The following is a 17,895-nucleotide window of genomic DNA, read 5'->3' as shown; positions in this document are numbered from 1 at the left end:
AGCTTTTTGTAGCATCTGACCAGCCTACGTGGATTATTTGAGGAGAGGTGGTGTCCCAATACTTTTGACCAATGTTTATGAATAAGAAGAGACTTATTGCGCATCTTTATATTTAATAATCTGGTAATAGCAGTGCTCCCTCTTTAGTCTAGTTCCTTCCAGATGTAGTGGGTAATTCTAACCTCAACCGCCCCCCCCCCCCACACACACACAGCTGAAAATATCAACTTTGGCCCAAAAAAGTCGTCCACTACAAATGTGACTGGCCCAGTCCGGATAAAACCGCATTTTTATTGCTCTTTTTATTTTTAAACTCTATTTATTTCTTGGCTATTCTTGCTTCAGTCTCTGAAGCTTGAAGCCAGTGGCTAGCTTGTTAGCAGCGGTTTCTAGTGGCTAATGCTAGCAATTGTGGTGTTTATATTCTCATTTCACATACAAAATAGGAATGCTTTGAACTCCAAGTACATGTGATTTTTAAGGGATATTATCACAAATTGTATCCTGATTCTAAATTGCGGAAAGATGTGTTAAATAAAGTGCACCTAACAATAGAGTATTCATAAACACATCTGCTGTAGTGAGCGGGGGACGGAGAAGTGATGTAACACCATGTGGGCTGTGGGCATGAGGGTGCTTTACTTTGCAGAGAGTATTTTTTATTTTTGTGAGAGCAAAGAGGTCTAAATGTGTTTTTTGTCAGAGGCAATCTAATAAGGACGTGGAAGAGAGTATCATCCAACTCGCTGTGATGCTCGCGTCGCCCTCGTCTCTCTTGTCAGTGGCCGACTGCCAACGCTGATATTACTACCATCTCATTACAAGATTGGGAAGATTGGCAGCTCAGTTGAGAAAGTTAAACAGTTTTTATTGGTGTCATTCAGAAGGGGAAGCTAGTAATTAGCATGTCTGACACACAGTTGGCGAGGTTCCGGGTTAGCTTCCAGATCATACATGGCTAGCATAACGTACAAGCTAGCCTTGAAACAAAAGCACTCGTAGACCAACTTTTGTTCATTTTCTGTACGTTTCTTTTTTATCAGCTACGTTATAAATGTATAAAATCTCCTCAGATGTACAAAGTTGACAGTGTAAAGAACATCAAATCATCGTGTTCGTCCACATCAGCCGCCTATGTTTACCCTTGTTGTCTATGATTCAGAAAAAGCCGAGCGTTATTGCTGCCTTTTGGAAATGTGTGACCTTGGATTTGACAATATTTATTCAAACCATGTCCAAGGCAGCATTGTACAATAATGGTGGCAGCAATTAAAAGATAAACTTGATCTATTAGTTATACCACTAAATTTAGCACGGCCGGTTATGCGTAAAAAATGCTGTCTGGGTATGAAGTAATTTAATAAAAGCTAATGATTAATTTTGTTGTTATCTTATCCATTTATTCTCAATATAATTAAAGATGATGTACCTTAAATGTGAAAGGACACAGTTAAGAAGGTCATCCACCATGTTTTTAGTTGACTTTTAACGAAAACGCTTCGAGATCGAAACTGGATAGGGTTTGCTTCAACCCACATTTTCTGATACAGACGCTTATCCAAATAATAATTTGTGGAATTACTTTCCTGACGAGTGAGCAGGCACAAGAAAGAAGACACTTTGCGGTTCTCGGTTTACGACGCTACCGACTAGTTTCGAGGTCGTGAAAACTCTCATTTATCGTCATACGGACTCTTGTTTGATTAGCTTGGTTTATTTTTTTTACTATGGGTTCATAGACATGTCTAAGAACGTCTAAGAAACACGACAAAAAAATTGGTTGTTAGCGACTGCCTCTGAATCAGTGCGTATCTAAGCCTCTGTTTGAGTGTGTTGCCCCGCTGACACGATTCCGTCCTTCTCCACAGAGAGAAGTGCCTTCTTCCTCTCCCGCCTGTGGATCTTGGACTCGGCTGAACCCCGCCACAGTCGTCAGCGCTGCTTCGCTGGGCCGTCGACGCCATCCACTGCGCCACTGAAACCCTAACGTCGGGGCCCCTCCCTCCCTGCTTGCCTCCCTCCTGCGCAGATAAAGCCCGATGTTGAGAACAAACAGATACAATCAGCCGCTGTGAGCGGGAAGAAGATCGTGGCTCTCGTTGTCTTCTCCACCACACCCTCCTCCACCTCCCCTTTCTGCTTCTTCCCATCATGAGCCGACGCGATCAATAATGTTTTACCATCCTTTCGTCTGACAGTCGAGCCGAGGAGCGAGCCGATATTTGACCGCTAAAGGCTTCCTATTTGAGGCAAGCGGGCCCCGAGGATGGGCTACAGGTTGTAGAGCCTCAAGAGGCCTCCCCTGACTCACATCCAGACAAAGACCTTTTCGAGCCCACCGTCTCCCATGTCATTGACTTTTCCATCCTCATTAGCAACACACGGGCGTGCTCATAATTGCATTTGCTGGATATACATTCTTTTTCATCGGCCAACCTCGGCAACTGCTGTCGCTCCTGTTCCAAAATGGCGGTGAACGTGACGCCCATCCGGGACACAAAGTGGCTGACTTTGGAGGTGTGTCGGGAGTTCCAGAGGGGGACGTGCTCGAGGCCGGACAACGAGTGCAAGTTCGCCCACCCCGCCAAGAGCTGCCAAGTGGAAAACGGCCGAGTCATTGCCTGTTTTGACTCGCTCAAGGTGAGCGTGACAAACAATTCATCACTGAGCCATTCATCACGCTGTTTTTTTTGGGGGGGGTTATGTTTTTTTACAGCTCCTAATAGAGACAACTATTGTCTGGAGTTGTTTTATGTCGGAATCGTAGTCTCGCCGATGCTTTGATGATTCATAGCTTTCAATCAGTGTTTGTTTGATCCGGTGGCGGTCATCGCAACAACATCTGTGAATGAGATTGAGAAATTCCTTCATAGCAGACAAGTTAACCGGCAGGGTCTCTGGGTGGGACTGCTGAGGTTTCTATCACTGAGAAGAACAATGAGGGTGTTGTTTATGTCCAAGACTCTATACGTAAGAGTGTTTGTTTCATATTGTGGTCACACGACATGCGGGTGGGGGTTCTCGGAAAGCTCCGCAATTAACTCTATTTTTTGCCCTGGCACTCGGACAACACACTTCAAACTGTGCGGCTCCACTTTCTCGTCCTCCCTAAGACGAACGAGGGACAGGAAACTCCAGCAGGACGGAAGGACATCAACACTCAGGGAGTCATCACAGTTTCAAGTCCTCAGAGTGTCGTACTAAATTTCTTATATATAAATATTCACAATGTCAGACTACGTGAGTATTTGAGGGTTATTTATTTCGGTGTGGGAAAGTCAGTCAACGAGTGGTTCGGGCGTTCGTCCCTAAGTTCTAAGGTTAGGTGTTTAAAATATCAACTGAGGACTTGGAGAGTGTGTGAATGCTTGTATATGTGCCCCGCGATTAGCCGGGTTGACACGGAGCATTGTATTCCGATTGGAAACGAGTGTAACCGTAGGCGGCGGCGAGGTAAAGGGTTGTGAGTCGCAACCCCGCCGGTGATATCATCGCTTCAGTGCCGCGAGGCTCAAGTGGGCACAGAGCATCGGAATTCCACTGTTCTATTGAGGAATGAGCAGCGTGTAATTTGGCTCCTATCTGATTGGCAAGCCACGTAACTGGAGAGCCGAGCTGGAAGTCGGTCAAGCCGACCGTAGCTTACCTTGGCTTAAAGTTGAGCCTGCTTCTGCTTCAGCTGGCCTCTGTATTACCAACATTATTCTTATAAATGGCGGCTGCCTGGATGCTGGGATGCCTGCGCGGGGTTCGGTAGGTACAGGTAAGACAGGACCGGACAAATGGAGGCTGCCGGGGCCTGCTTAGATCATGAAAACAGACACGACTATCCGTGCCAGGGCATTCCACAGCATGCCTCCCTGACAGTTTGATATATCTGCTTTATCTGCACATGGACTCAAAACACACATCCAGGCGTGGAGTGAGGGGGCAGTTTTGGACCCAATGTCTTTTCATTTAAAAAAAAGAGATCTGTCGACACTGATAACAAATGCACGTATATTCGCCGGTGAGCTATCCCGGCGGATTTTGGGTACACATCAGCCATTCGCACTCATATTCACAGCTATGCACGACTGTATGAATTTATAATCTTTGTGAATGTTTGTGGAATGTAAGAGGAATACAGAGTACCTGGAACAAAAACCGACGCAGGCGCAGGGATGCAAAAATGTCAATCCATCAGGAACACACTTAAAATCCTCATGCATGGTTGCCAAATGTAACCAACACTTCGAAGTATGTGATAACCCGTGGAAATATGAGTCATATTTCTTGGTCACACGCAGAAATGTTTTTTGTTGCCGCCCAACTAACTAACTTCTGGGTAACCCCGTTAGATGTTTGTTGCGGGGACTTGGTTGCGTAACACTTGCTTTGTGAGGACAGGATCCTTCATCGACCCATTCGAAACTTTCAATCATGTGTTTTGGTGCGCTTGAGAGGATGCCGCACTTGGGATAAGACCTCTTTGAAACGGAGACGTGCTCGAGCTCCTTTAATCTGCTCTCCATTCTGCTCTCGTTAATCTCGCGGCTGCGTCCTCAACATGTACAGCATATTATTATTTATATATTTGTACTCTAATAGGCAATGGGCGTTTCGGCCTCGGGGGGGTACTTCCGCGTTAGCGCAAGAGCTCCGTTGGTCGTGGTGGCTTAGGTCAAATGGTTGCACACTTTTCTTCTTTAACCAGCTAACAACCTTTCAAGGCTTATTTGTCTACGTCAAAGAGAGAAGAACCCTGTTAAATTTTAATGAGATCGAGATGGACTCTAAAGTCGTCGGCCCGCAATGGCTTTGGGTATGCAAGCTATTACGTGTTGCAGTGTTACGTTGTTGATCGTTCATTCGGTTACATTGGGATGTTATGTATGAGTTAAAGCAATGTCCATTTTTAGATCTCATATTGGCGGGCCGAGCCGAACGGGATCCGTCCTCGTTGATCCTTCAGTTCTTAGCCCGCACAAGACATTACGAAAGGAGGCTTTTATTAGCCCGCGGCCATGAAGCAAGCCGAGAGCAGACAGCCGCTATCAACGCAGTCTCACTCGATTCCCCCTCCCCCCCGAAAGTCCTCCTCTAAATGTCTCGGTGTCCTCAGAGAGGCTTGGCCACCGTTTTTACGTCCATCTGCGGATCCGCTGTCTCAGCACGCGCACACATCCATCTTAAAAGACGCCGCGTCAGCATGAAAACATGGCATAACAACTCCAGAGCCAAAATACGCACAAGGGTGAACTTTGCGATTGTCCAGGATCACCTTTTTTTAGTCGGGACATGTTTCTTGTGACCCACTATTCAAATGTATCACTCGAGTGATATATCGAGGCAATCGGAGCGGTGACATCAGCATGTCTGAGCGCTGAGTCGTGATGTCCCGCCACCGCCGCCGCAGTAGTTGTGAAGAGAATTCCAATCAGTTCTCGTTAGTCTGTCTCGTCCCCGTCTAAATCCTCCTTGACACCCTTTACCCCACCTTCCCGTTCTTTGTAATTCTGCGGGAGTGTGGCGGATTTAAACAAACCTCTAAATGAGACTGCAGACAAATAAGGCGTAATGGGGCAGAGGCGGGAAAGCAGATGGAGTGGGAGCGACGAAACATGAACACGCCTGAGGACGCCCGTTTGTCTGCTAACTGGTTGTTTCACTTTTATTTTGTTGTTGTTGTCCCAAAGCAGCTTTGTGCGTCCGTCTGCTCGTGTTCGCGTCGTCTCCTCTTCCCTTTAAATGTCACTGACCCTCTGCTCTTTATTTGATCCTGCGGAATTCGGCGGCTTCTATTGCGGGTTCCCACACGTACGTTAAAATACAAGAAGAAATCATGCTAACGGCTACTTTTTTTTAATGCTAACAGCTACTTAATCACAAGGCCCTTCCCCAAAGTGTTACCATTTTTTTTTTTGGAAGCTCACAACTGTCCAAAATGTCTTGGAATTAAGACAAAGAAGTCCAGTCCAAGTGCTAATGGATTCATTGATTGAAAAAAGAGCTGTGTCTTAAGACTTTTGTCGATGGAAGTGTACACTGATCTCAGTGTGAGGAGTGTACGCCTGCCAAATAACGAGCATGACCTCAGGAGGGAAATGACAAGTCACTCCTGGCACTCTACATTTCCGTCTTGCCAAGCATTTAATTGGTACAAAATCTTACATACAAGGTACTCTCTGTGTTTTTGGGCTTGTTTATCCGACCCCCTTCCAAAAAAAAACAAAAAAACAATGATGTATTGGTCGTCATGGCTACTGCAGTCTACCCAGCAACAGGCGGTATCTGATTTATATGGCGCTGGAAAAATATACAATACATGCTGGGCAAAAGTCACCTCATTATAACAACAAACGGAATTTTCCAAACAATCTACGTGACATGTTGGTGAGAATTTGATGAAAGGTGCTTTTTGAGTCAATATGGCAGTCAAAAGAACTGAATAGATTGACACCAATAATGGCACGGCTAGCCTCTTAGCCTCTATTAGCCTCTGTTAGCCTCTATGAAACAGGATGGCGCAAAGTCTTTGGCACCTTGGAATATGACACAAAGAGCATGAAATAAATATTTTAATCTGTGAGTTTCTTTTTTTTATTTTTAAAAGCAAATAGGTGAGCTGAGTGAATATGAACCCCTTCAAAATAATGAAAATAAGACTCGTGTAGCTTTTATCAACAAGTCTCCCCCGCCGACTTGATATGTAAAGACAACTTATAAGCGTCTCGGAAAATTGTTGCTTCGGCGAATTAAATGTACACATTTGTTTATTTAAATTTGCTCATTTTTTTCCTCCTTCCCGACAAACAACCTTAGCCGATTGCTCAGACGACGAATTAGGCTTGTGTTTGCGCGGCTGTCGCTTGTTGTTTTTAACACGCCGTTATTAAGCAGCATTCGTCAATGCGCTCGCGTCGCCATCACTCATGCTCTTTTAATTAGAAAATAATCAGAGTTGGATGAGAGGTTCATTAAATCTCATCTGTGGAGCCGTCAGACACAAACAACACGGGAGTGGGAGATTTATCAGCCTTCTGAAAAGAACTCGCCTACCTCCCCCTTTGATTTGTTGTCTCGCTGAACATCAGGTCGGAATGAATACGTGACGAAGAAAGACCAAAGAAGGAAAGGACGTGGAAGAAAGTGAACGGGAAGAGGGGAGATTATTAGTGCTAATTAACAGAAACCCAAGTGTTTATCAGCACTTTATCTCGGTGCAGTATTGATCCTTTGAGACCGAGGTGGAGAGCTCTTCATTTATTTATTTTTTTGCTTCGCCTCTTAGTGTCTTGCCTCTTAATCTGGACAGTGTATAAAGCCTATGACGGAGTGCTTAGCAGTGGACACATCTGAAAATTATCGTTACGTTTTATTTATATAGCCATTCATTTGTGTGTGTGTGTGTGTGTGTGTGTGTGTGCGTGTGTGTATATTATATCATCCATCCATATTATATAATATTTATTTATTTATTTATTTATCTATTTATTTATGACGGTTGTTACCTGAGCCCTACTGTGATGTCATTTTCAGTTGAAAGCATGGAGCAAAATGGCCGCCCCCTTGAGATGGATGGAAAAAAACGAATAGATTTCGCTGCTTACTCATCTTGCACAAACGTAATCTTCTTAACGAAAGAGTAGTAGGCATTTTAGAGGAGGTGTGAGGCCTTTCTTTGTACATATATGTCGGCATATGGGCAGGGCCAGACCTCCTGTGACTTGCTTGGTCCACATAAAACTAATACTTGGGGAATGCAGCGTGTAAGTGCCCCCGGCTCACATTAGCAGCTTCTATTTGCATGTCCTTTCATTCTTGGCTCTTATCAATAATGCAGTAAAGTAGGAGGCAAAACTAATTGTTTCCTGCGTACGTTTTTATCCGCCGCATATGATGGATGCGTCTGCCTGCCCGACGGCGAAGTGCTTTCGCAAACTTCCAACAGTAAGATGAGGATCGAGCTGTTTGATCTACCAAGTGGCGTTTTTTTTTTTTTTTTGGGTGACAAGGCGGCGGCTAATTGAAACGTGTCGTCGACCTCTCGTTCGAGGAAGTACAGTAGTTGCGCTCCAGAAGGCAATTTGCTGATTTGCCCGTGTGATTGAATCATGACGACATGAAGTCTGACAGAGGGCGGCTGGTGTCAATGCGCAGATTATAGACAGAGTGGAAAGAGTGGAATTGAAGGAGTGATGGACGGCTGCACACACGTTTAATGGTCTAACACCGACTCTGATGGACAGATGGGAGGGGGAGGTGGGGAGTAAGTAATAACGCCGCCTGTTGAACGTGTGCACGGGTGAAATTGAAGAATGTGTGTAATATCCCCTTTATTGTTGGAGCGTCTGTCTTGGTTGGGCGCTGTGATTCGTCAACAGACTTTAAGGGGATTACGGCGGCGTAAAAGTAGCAGCCCTCGTGACGGATAGGGCAGCTGGCTTGTGTTGTGTTGCCGTGACGACCCTCATCACTGCTGCCTTGCTGTGTTAACACACAAAGCATTATCTTTTATACTGTTTGCTCTTTTTTTTTGTTGTTGTTGCACGCTGACAACATCACAGACAATTCCATTAAGGGAAGGTGATCGCCTCCCTCCGGCCTTTGTTCAAATTGTACAAGGGAACTTTGATCAAGGCGCATTGATGAGGACGAGCGTGCAGTCAGAAGGTGAAGAAGCCCTTGTGTGCGTGTGAGAGAAGGATCAAGGTATGTCTCGAGCAGGGATCATCAAATTTTTTTCAACGGGCCTAGACAATCACAATGTCCTATATTACTGGTGAGCTAATTTTAGAACAGAACCCCCATCATGCACTTTAGTTCTAAATGACTGCAAACTACCGAATTGCGGGATTTTGTTTTTGCATCAAAATTTGAATCCAAATAAACCAAGATGAGTCTATTGGTTCAAATCGGATCATCAAGATCTTTTTATAGCATGTTTCAATATCAAATCATATTTAAATATCCTGTGTTAAATCCACAAACTAAAATCTAATCAATAAAAATGTCATTTTATGACCTTTAAAAATCAAGGAAATAAAAAAAAAAAAGTGCTGAGTCAAACTAAAGATAAAACAGAAAGTATAGCAGTAAATAAATGTATTACACAAGGCCAATATACCTTCATCAGAATGTGAGCGTGTACCTAATGTCCATTCGGTGTGAGTTTTCAGCAAATTTCATCGGCGTTTCCGAAGACGAGCGAATTTTCAACGCTCCGTTATTAGCTGTTCCCCGTCATGTCAGCGTGAGGATTTAGCAGCTCGACGGCGGTTTTTACAAAAGGATTACGAGCTCTATTACCGCCGCGGCCCTTGTACTTGGGCGCTGAGCATTGTACTACAGTAATGGAAGGCGCGTACATGCGCCTGCGCGCGTGTCGGGTATCAACGCATTCTGCAGTAATGAATGCTAATCCTTTCTTATCTGCTTTAACCTCGAGGCAATGGTACGGGCTGCTACAGTGACACGCTGCCTTAGTAGCGTGTGTCACTGTGTGTGGTCACCATTAGCATTCTTGGCCATAGCCTGGATGACACCTTCTTTCATTGTTTCCATGGAACTTCAAGGCGTGCTCGACAACCTCCCTCCCCTCCCTGACTCATTATCACAAACCGAACACGGCGGAACATTCCGGCCCCTTCATTTACATTCTTTGCCATTGCTAGCGCCATTTTCAGTCCATTCCATTCTCGACTTATTGGATGACAGCTGTGCGGTCTTAATGCATATTTTAGCGGAAGATATTGTCGAGCGGCTTCTTGAATCTTTTTGTTTTTTGTCAGACAGATAGAATCTTCTCCTTGTTCTCCGTTAACCTTCTGTATTTTTACTTTTAATTGCGTGAATAAAATTTCTGGTTCGACTGTTTAAAAGAAGCCTACCTTGATCTGGTGCACTCCGTTTGCATAAATGACCAACTACTAATAAAACACTAATAAGACAGAAATGTAGATTAACAGTGAAAATAATAATTATTAATTATTTTGGGTGAATTTCGATAAATGTATTGTGTGTAACTGGGACAAAATGCAGATAATCAAAATAAAAACTGATTTTGGCTGGAAAATGAGTCAAAACAAAATCGAAAACAAATCGGGAACCAAATATCGAATCAGATGAATCATGCGTACATCAGACACTTTCCGGCTTAACTGAAACCTCTTCAAATGATCTCAGGTGAGCTAATCGTCTTGGACGATAGCGTTCACACAAACTATCGTTCTCTGAACCGAATCTAACGTGACAAGCGTGATCACAGTCCAATCTCCCGTCCCGTTTGTTTGACGAGCGTTCGGCTGAATGACAATCGTCGCACTTGAGCGAATGAACCCATCGATCGGAGCAATCACATCTCCTCAAGTGATGAAACTTAAAATAACAACTCCTAGACCGTCATGTAAACATACTCCCATTTCCCAGCATTGTTCAGCTCTCCAATCAAGTCAGTTCAATCAGAAGTCACTTTGTTGTCGGCTTTTCTTGAACGTCTCAAGGCCCGTTTCTATCTTCTCTGATGAAACAAATTTCATCGCTCACTTCTTCCAATCTCAAACTGTTGATTGCGGCGCTCCACTTGCCAGCGCCCGAGTACGAGCACGGGCCACCACTCTTGCATCCAGCCGACTATAATGCGCTTTGTGATCCCTTCTTGGCTGAGAGATACAAATCAGTCAAGCTAAGCTTTATAGATGTTGAATGGAGAACACATTAGAGTGTGAATCAAAATAAGACCAAGGTTAAGAGATGCTTGAATAGCTTGAGTGGAAAGGTTAATTGACAGGATTGGCTTAAAGTATCAATTAGAATGAATGCAGAGTTTTTTTGTTCAAGGAATGTATTGTGCCAAAAACACGAGAAGGTTTTTGCGTTATCTCAAAAGAAGGCTGTGTTAGCTTCATGTATTGGTTATTCAGTAAACTGATCCCGGTTCCCGAGTAGCGTCACAGCTAATGATTTTGTGCCATCATTAGCTTCCAATGCTAACAATGATATAATTATAGTTATTCATTATAATTTATTTTTACTTCATTTGAAATTATTTTTGGTTGACCTGGACAAAAGGATGTTCCTCATTTGATAGTCCAACAAATGTCCTGAAGAAATCAAAGCGAATCATTTGCTAATCTTGATATTTGCCATTTGGCTAAATCTGCCGTGCAAATGGCTGACGACCAGTCCAGGGCATGCCCCGCCTCTCTCTCATCCAAATTCAGCGAGGATCACCCGTGATCCGAATGAGGACAAGTGCTACGGGATAATGGATATTTTTAGGCTACGGGGATCGCTCGCCAATTCTTCGGGGGGCCAGTTGACATGACTGATTGCAAGAAGATAAGTTTAGGGGTGGGCAAGTTGTGCGGATGTTTTTGGGGGGTGTCTCTGAGGCCATGGAAAAATTGCTCTCGCCTTTTGCTCATCAAGGCTCCGGCTCGCCCAGGCAGACGGCGCCTCGTGGATTGATGTCGGGGGTTGGTCTCAGAAGAAAATTAACTCATTCACTGCCAGTACAATAGATCTTTGACGTCAAAAGCCGTCAATGGTAGTGAATGACTTAAAAAAATTTTTAAAAGTTTTTTTTGGGGGGGGGGGGGTCCAATTGAGCTGAGCTTTAGTTGTAACGAGTCATTGTTGATTCAATCAATGTGTGATCGCCAGAGCGAGGGTGCAGCAGGGCCTGCGATGCACAAGCCGTCCCTTGGAGGATGTATTGAACACGCAGACAGACGCCGCCGATTAATATTAATGAGCTCTCTGCATCTGTCTCACTTCTCCGTCTCTGCCGGTCTCTCTCCGTCTGTCTGATTTCTTTCTTCTCACTCTCCTGTGGAATTCTTTCATGGGGGGGATTCCACAGGCACAGAACTAAGCAGTGAGAAAGCAGAGAGGAGAGGAGTTGCCTATTGTGCAGTCCCCCTATGGTACTTTCAAGATACTTTTCTTGATGATACCGAAGTCCCATTCAAAAGAGGATTATGGGATTCATATTAAGCCCAAGGTCATCAGCGGCACAACATGATATGGTGAGACCGCACCAGTGGGAATGCAAGTCATGTGGTGTAAATCAAAATTAGGGGCTCGGCTATGACTGTTATGTCGGCGTGTATTCACGCTATTTGCGAGCGCGATGGGAGTCGGCCACGGGCTGTATAGGTCATGACATCATTGCAACACCATAAGACGATGAGTAAATGCTAGGATCTTTTAGTATAGCTGTAAAATCATAGGAGGTTTAATTATTTATTTATTTTATAAACATATTTAGGCGGCTACCAAAGCATAAGCGATTTGTAGGAGGTGCTCCAGACATTAGTATGGAAGCTCACTCGATTCTCCGAGGGCAGAAGAAACACAAAAAACATTGACCGACACTGACACTCTTTAAAAGCAGCATTTAACACAACAATCAAAGACAGGGACAGATAAAAAAAAAAAAAATGGAGAACTGCTTTCGGTGACTGACCTTTTGAGAATGTAGCTGATAAAATGCACTGAGCTAACAAGCATGCTAAAATCGATTCCACCTCTACGCTAATGGAAATACATCACCCAGATAATGTCTTGACAGAGCTATCTATCTTCAGAGATTTGCTCAGCTGCACAAATTCCTTTGGTTATACTTATTGTGTGAAAAAAAGTCGGAACGGAAAATTATTCAATAAATGTTCATTCTGTTTGATTATTACGTTATGTTTTTACAAAGTACTTATCTATAGAGTGCTATTTTTTTGCTATCGAAAACACGTGGCTGGTACTGATTTTCAAGAGGGACCGATTTCCAACATGAGTGTTTTCAGGAGAACGGAGTCAATATGGATTTTTTTAGATCAATGCCAATTCTGATTACTAGTACTACTATTAGTACTTTGTTCATTATTTAACTTGACAACAAAGATAAAAAAAGAGATCAGCCTTTTTTTTTTTTGCTTTTTGGAGGGTAAATATAATTATTTTCATCATGTGTTATATGTTAATATAACAATCTAAAAAATATATATTATTTTGTCATGTGTTATATGTTAATATGGAAAAAAAAAATCTATAAAAAAAGAACGTACTCCTCCTTACTAGTTAGCTCGTGCGACACCTGTCCTGGAACTTTTCCGACACACCTTGTATATATAATAAAAAAAAAATGTAGTAGCTGCATAAACTTTTACATCTTGTTTGTGCCAAAGTAAATACGGACTGCGTGGTTCCACCCATTCGCAGGCAAACGCAAACATTTCACATGTTATCATTAAGCCCCCCACAGGGGAAATGAACCCTGAAAATCAAAAGACATGAACCAATTAGCTGTAATCAATAACTGCAGCCGGCACACATGAAGCGAGCACAACCAGGGGCGTCGGTATCGTGCAACCGCCGGCCCGCGTTGGCCGGCGGGGAACGCCGCGTCGCTCTGAGCCAATGACGACGCCGGGAGAACTCTTGACATTCTCGGCTGCAAAGTGTCTGCTCGCGCTGTCGCTAGGCAGACTAGTCAGGCTGAGAGCGAGGAAACACAAAGGACGAGCGGGGAGGTGACGCGTTCGCTCGTAGGTGTCGCACTCGGGTGCGGTGGACATAATCTGTGGGAGATAAGCAGTAGCCTGACAGGCAACCTTTAATTCCCCACGGGAGCCGGCCGCGGCCGTCACGACCAGCCGGATGAACGCGTGAACATGCCGGATGGCAACATTCTCGTCAGCATGCATATCAGTGATGAAAGGTGGCGGTTAGATATTTTACATCTATTTGGGGGAGTTCAGCCTGCATTATGAGAGCCCAAATTACATTCCCTGCCTTCTTCCCCTCGGGGGCTGCCGGGCGGATGTAATGACCCTCGGCGTGGAGAAGCCGGTCACAAATTGCTCCCTCCCGTCTTTATAACGGTAGAGGAGCACGGTTATTCCCGCCAATCGGGAAGGCATCCCGCTTCGGTCTCTTGTGCCGAGAGATGATGGCAAATATTGACACTCGTCTCAATTGGAGGGGGGTCGATAATGATTCAGCGGGCCTTTTTAAGCATCGACTCTCAGGTGTTTGGCAGTGGAACACTAACAGCTGAGAGATAGCCAGGGTTGCTTGTGTGTTGTTGTTTTTTTTTTGTTTTTGTATGTTTTGTTCATTAAGAAATCAATTTTCCGCAACAACGGGAGCATTTCAGTTTGAAGGTAAATATTTTTGCCCGCAGTGAAAGTCGTTTGATATCGTTTGAGATCAGCGTTTGATTTTTCATCATTTGAAAGCCTCCATTTTTAAGCCACTCATTCAAATACTGAAGGGTCGGTAACAGCACGGTGTGTGAAATTTATTTGGTTTACTGGGGATTTTAGATTGAACGATGAACACTTGCTTCTTCCTTTCGCCATTGTCATACAATTGTAAATAGAAGTTAATTCCTTGTTTAATCTGACAAGAAACAATAGTCAGCCTTGACAATTAACAGCATTAACAAGGAGATAGAAAATATATGTATGTATGTATGTATGTATGTATATATAAAATAAAATTACAAATAAATAAAAAAATATAGAGTGAAGAATAAAGTGTTTTTAACAGAATAGTTTTTTTCTTAATATAAAGAACTTTAGTAGAAAATAAACTGTATTTTGGAGTCCAAAAAGCATCATTTTTGACCAATTTTGAATTGACCCCACTGATTCCATTGTATTGTTTGACATTTACTGTAGCTAACGCTCTCTCGCTCTCTCTTTTTGTGTTATCTGCTTTAGAGCTACTTTGTCATCTTGAGGAGATTAGAGCGATTAGAGAAAAATACCAAAGTGCAGATCTTAGGTCACAAAGAAGGTTTAAAAAAAATCCTGTCTCGAAAATAAACTGAGCACCGATGTCAGGTCAACCTCCATTAATGCTTTTTTTTGACGTCACTCACCCCCCCCAACAGGGCCGCTGTTCCCGGGAGAACTGCAAGTACCTTCACCCCCCGCCCCACCTGAAGACCCAACTGGAGATCAACGGGAGGAACAACCTCATCCAGCAGAAGAACATGGCCATGCTGGCCCAGCAGATGCAGATTGCAAACGCCATGATGCCGGGCACGCAGCTCCAGCCCATGGTGAGGGAGCACACTGGGAATGTGTTTTTGACAAATTCCTCAGGCATGCTTGATAAAGTTTTACAACAGCCTGCAGCTGAGATTGTGAGCCACAGGCATGTCCCAGGGTAATAAACGCTGTTATAACACCATCATTTCTTGGCCAGGAGTTCTTACTCCTCTGAGACTGAATGTCCTCATTAGCAAGGCGCGCTCGCCCTTTAATATTTGGCTGTAGACAGCCGTCCCCCGCCGTGGACACGCCCACAAATCGACCGACACTCGCACGCACGCACGTCCAAATTCGCTTTATCACTTCAAAGTGATGAAGGGGCAAGGAGACTTGGAAGAACTGTCACAGTCTGCACTCTTAAAAGGAGGCAAGCTGTATATTTTAATTGTTGACAAATTGTTGGATTTCTTAACTGCCTGTCCATCCTCAAGTTTTTTTTAAATATTTATTTATAATTTTTATATATATATAAAATATAATATAATATATAAATAAATACATTATTTAAATACATAAATATAAAATATAATAATATAATATATATAAATAAATTCCTTAAATAAATACATAATTTAAATATATATATATATATATATATATATATATATATATATATATATATATATATATATATATATATGTTTTGATGCTTTGAGTATTTTTATGAAAGCACGTCAGACATTTTATGACACACGGGAACACATGGGTTTTAAATGCCTAATGTGTAAAGCTCACAGATTTACACAATCACACGCACACACACATTCACTTATCCAATAGCTTATCACTGGCATCGAGTGGAAAGCCCCTTTGAGGGGAACAGAGCGAACCATGAAAGGTTTTAAAGAAGCGATAGATCTCCGTGGGGACGCCAAGCCTTCCTTTTCTGTTTGTGTCACGGCGAGAGAGAAAAGGGAGGATGGCGGAGACAGAGAAGGACAGACAGAACACACCAAAGTGAGGCAATGAGAGATAAACGGCAGCGAAAGAGAACCAAGACAAGTGGGTCAAGTGAAGGCGATAGGAGAGACAGCACAACAAAGTCATGCAAGCGTACCTTTGGTGTGTACAAAAGGTGGGACAACAATGTTCTGTCAAGGAATTGTCTGCCTCTGGTCTAAAGCTTTCCCTTTTTTTGCATGGTCCTCAACCTATGGTCCCGGGCACCCTGAGGATCTGCGAGCCATGGCTCGGTGGTTAGAAAATAATTAGCACTCAATTAATTCGTGCATACCAACAAATGTGGACAGGCAACCGATAAAATACACTTCTTCTTTTAAATACGTATTTATTCCTCTCAGCTCTAGCTTTGCCCAATTAGTCTCCAATATGATTCAAGATTCCGATTCCAAGTGTTCATTATCATGAACAGTTGTTCCCCCCTGTGCAATAAATTCTTATCTTGCTTTCCGCATGGTTGCCAACATTATGCGAGATATTAAAAAATAAGCTATAAAAGACATACAACGATAACAATAAAATAAATAAATATAATAAAGGCATTTATTCACTCTTTCATGCCTTGACACATTCAATGACTTATTAGTTAAATCTTTTTTTATTCCTCCCCCGAGTCACTCATTCACCGATTCAACAGCCTTTGCAATATCACTCCTAGCCGTGTTCAAAGTCATTGTTAAACGGATCGCAAAGATTTGTCTAATTGGGTGTGCAGTTTGAATTCAAACCCTTTTGATATTTGGTCATTTGCTAAAGAAATAAAAAAAACACGGCGGCTTCACTTTGATGATCCCCTCGAAGCGTTTGCATGTCAAATGTTATGTTTATACAAATATCTTTGATCTTAAAATCGAGTAGCATAAATAAATGCGGGTTGCTGTGTCAAAGCAAGCAAAACATCACAGTCAAACGATATTCCACAAATGGCCGTGAGTCGCGTTTGAAAAATATTTGACGGCTGACATCACTGTGCATGACTGAGATTCATTTCAATGACATCATGTCTGCTCCGGCCAAACCTTGAGATCAGTGCACCTTGAGGGGTGCAAATCCACTTTTCAAGTGCACCTTGTGATAAGATTTAATTCTCCAGATGCTCCCGGAGGCAGCGCTGGAAATACTACAGATTTCATGGCATTTGTGTTGATTTAATGAGAGAAGCAAGGAGTCGTTGTAGCCGCCCAGACCCTGGCTGTCGCCGATGCTCTATTACTCATCGTGTCCTGTTGGCAGGATCTCAAGGGACAACTCTTAGACCGGGGTCCAGGTCAAGAACGTGGAGGGAAAACATCAGTGTGTTATGGCTGCCTCTTAGAGAATCACAATGCTAGGAAAATACTCTTTCATATTCCAGCACGTTGATTTTTACTGCTGCTGATAGAACAGCATGTTTATGTCATTTGAAAATGAAAGGAAGATGAATAAAGCCAAACAGGCTTATGCTAACTCAGTATGGTATGGTATTGTACGACACGGTATGGTAGAGTAGGGCGGGGCAGGATATGGTTTGGTGTGGTACAGCACGGCACGGTAGGGCGGGGCAGGGCAGGGCAAAGTATGGTATGGTACTGTATGGTATGACACGGTACGGTAGGGAAGGGCAGGGCAGGACATGGTATGGTACAGCACGGTAGGGCGGGGCAGGGCAGGATGGGGAAGGGCATGGCAAAGTATGGTATGGTACTGTATGGTATGACACGGTACGGTAGGGCGGGGCAGGACATGGTATGATACGGTACGGTATGGTACGGTAGGGAGGGGCAGGGCATGGTATGGTAGGACGGGGTCGGCGGGCATTGCGGAGGAGGGTGGGGCAGGGCGTGGCAAAATATGGTATGGTATGACATGGCACGGTACAGTAGGGCAGGGCGGGCGGGGCAGGGCATGGTGTGCT

General features: G+C 43.6%; 1 protein-coding gene across 6 annotated transcripts in view; it reads left to right on the top strand.

Moving 5' to 3' along the window:
- LOC119132215 (muscleblind-like protein 1) overlaps positions 1–17,895 on the top strand; it is a 39,751-nt gene that overhangs the window by 13,644 nt on the left and 8,212 nt on the right. For 5 of the 6 annotated variants that reach the window (XM_037267279.1, XM_037267280.1, XM_037267281.1 and 2 more), the window contains exons 2-3: positions 1,869–2,640; positions 14,879–15,049. In XM_037267279.1, coding sequence (XP_037123174.1) covers positions 2,467–2,640; positions 14,879–15,049 — 345 coding nt within the window. In that variant the 5' untranslated portion in view covers positions 1,869–2,466. Of the gene's footprint in view, positions 1–1,868; positions 2,641–3,435; positions 3,764–14,878; positions 15,050–17,895 lie in introns of those variants that run through there. The other variant, XM_037267283.1, reaches the window with a different exon arrangement.

The sequence above is a fragment of the Syngnathus acus genome, chromosome 13 (genome assembly GCF_901709675.1).
Source record: "Syngnathus acus chromosome 13, fSynAcu1.2, whole genome shotgun sequence".
Lineage (NCBI taxonomy): Eukaryota > Metazoa > Chordata > Actinopteri > Syngnathiformes > Syngnathidae > Syngnathus > Syngnathus acus.
The sequence above is the reverse complement of the archived record's forward strand: the minus strand, read 5'-3'. Positions and strand labels throughout refer to the sequence as shown.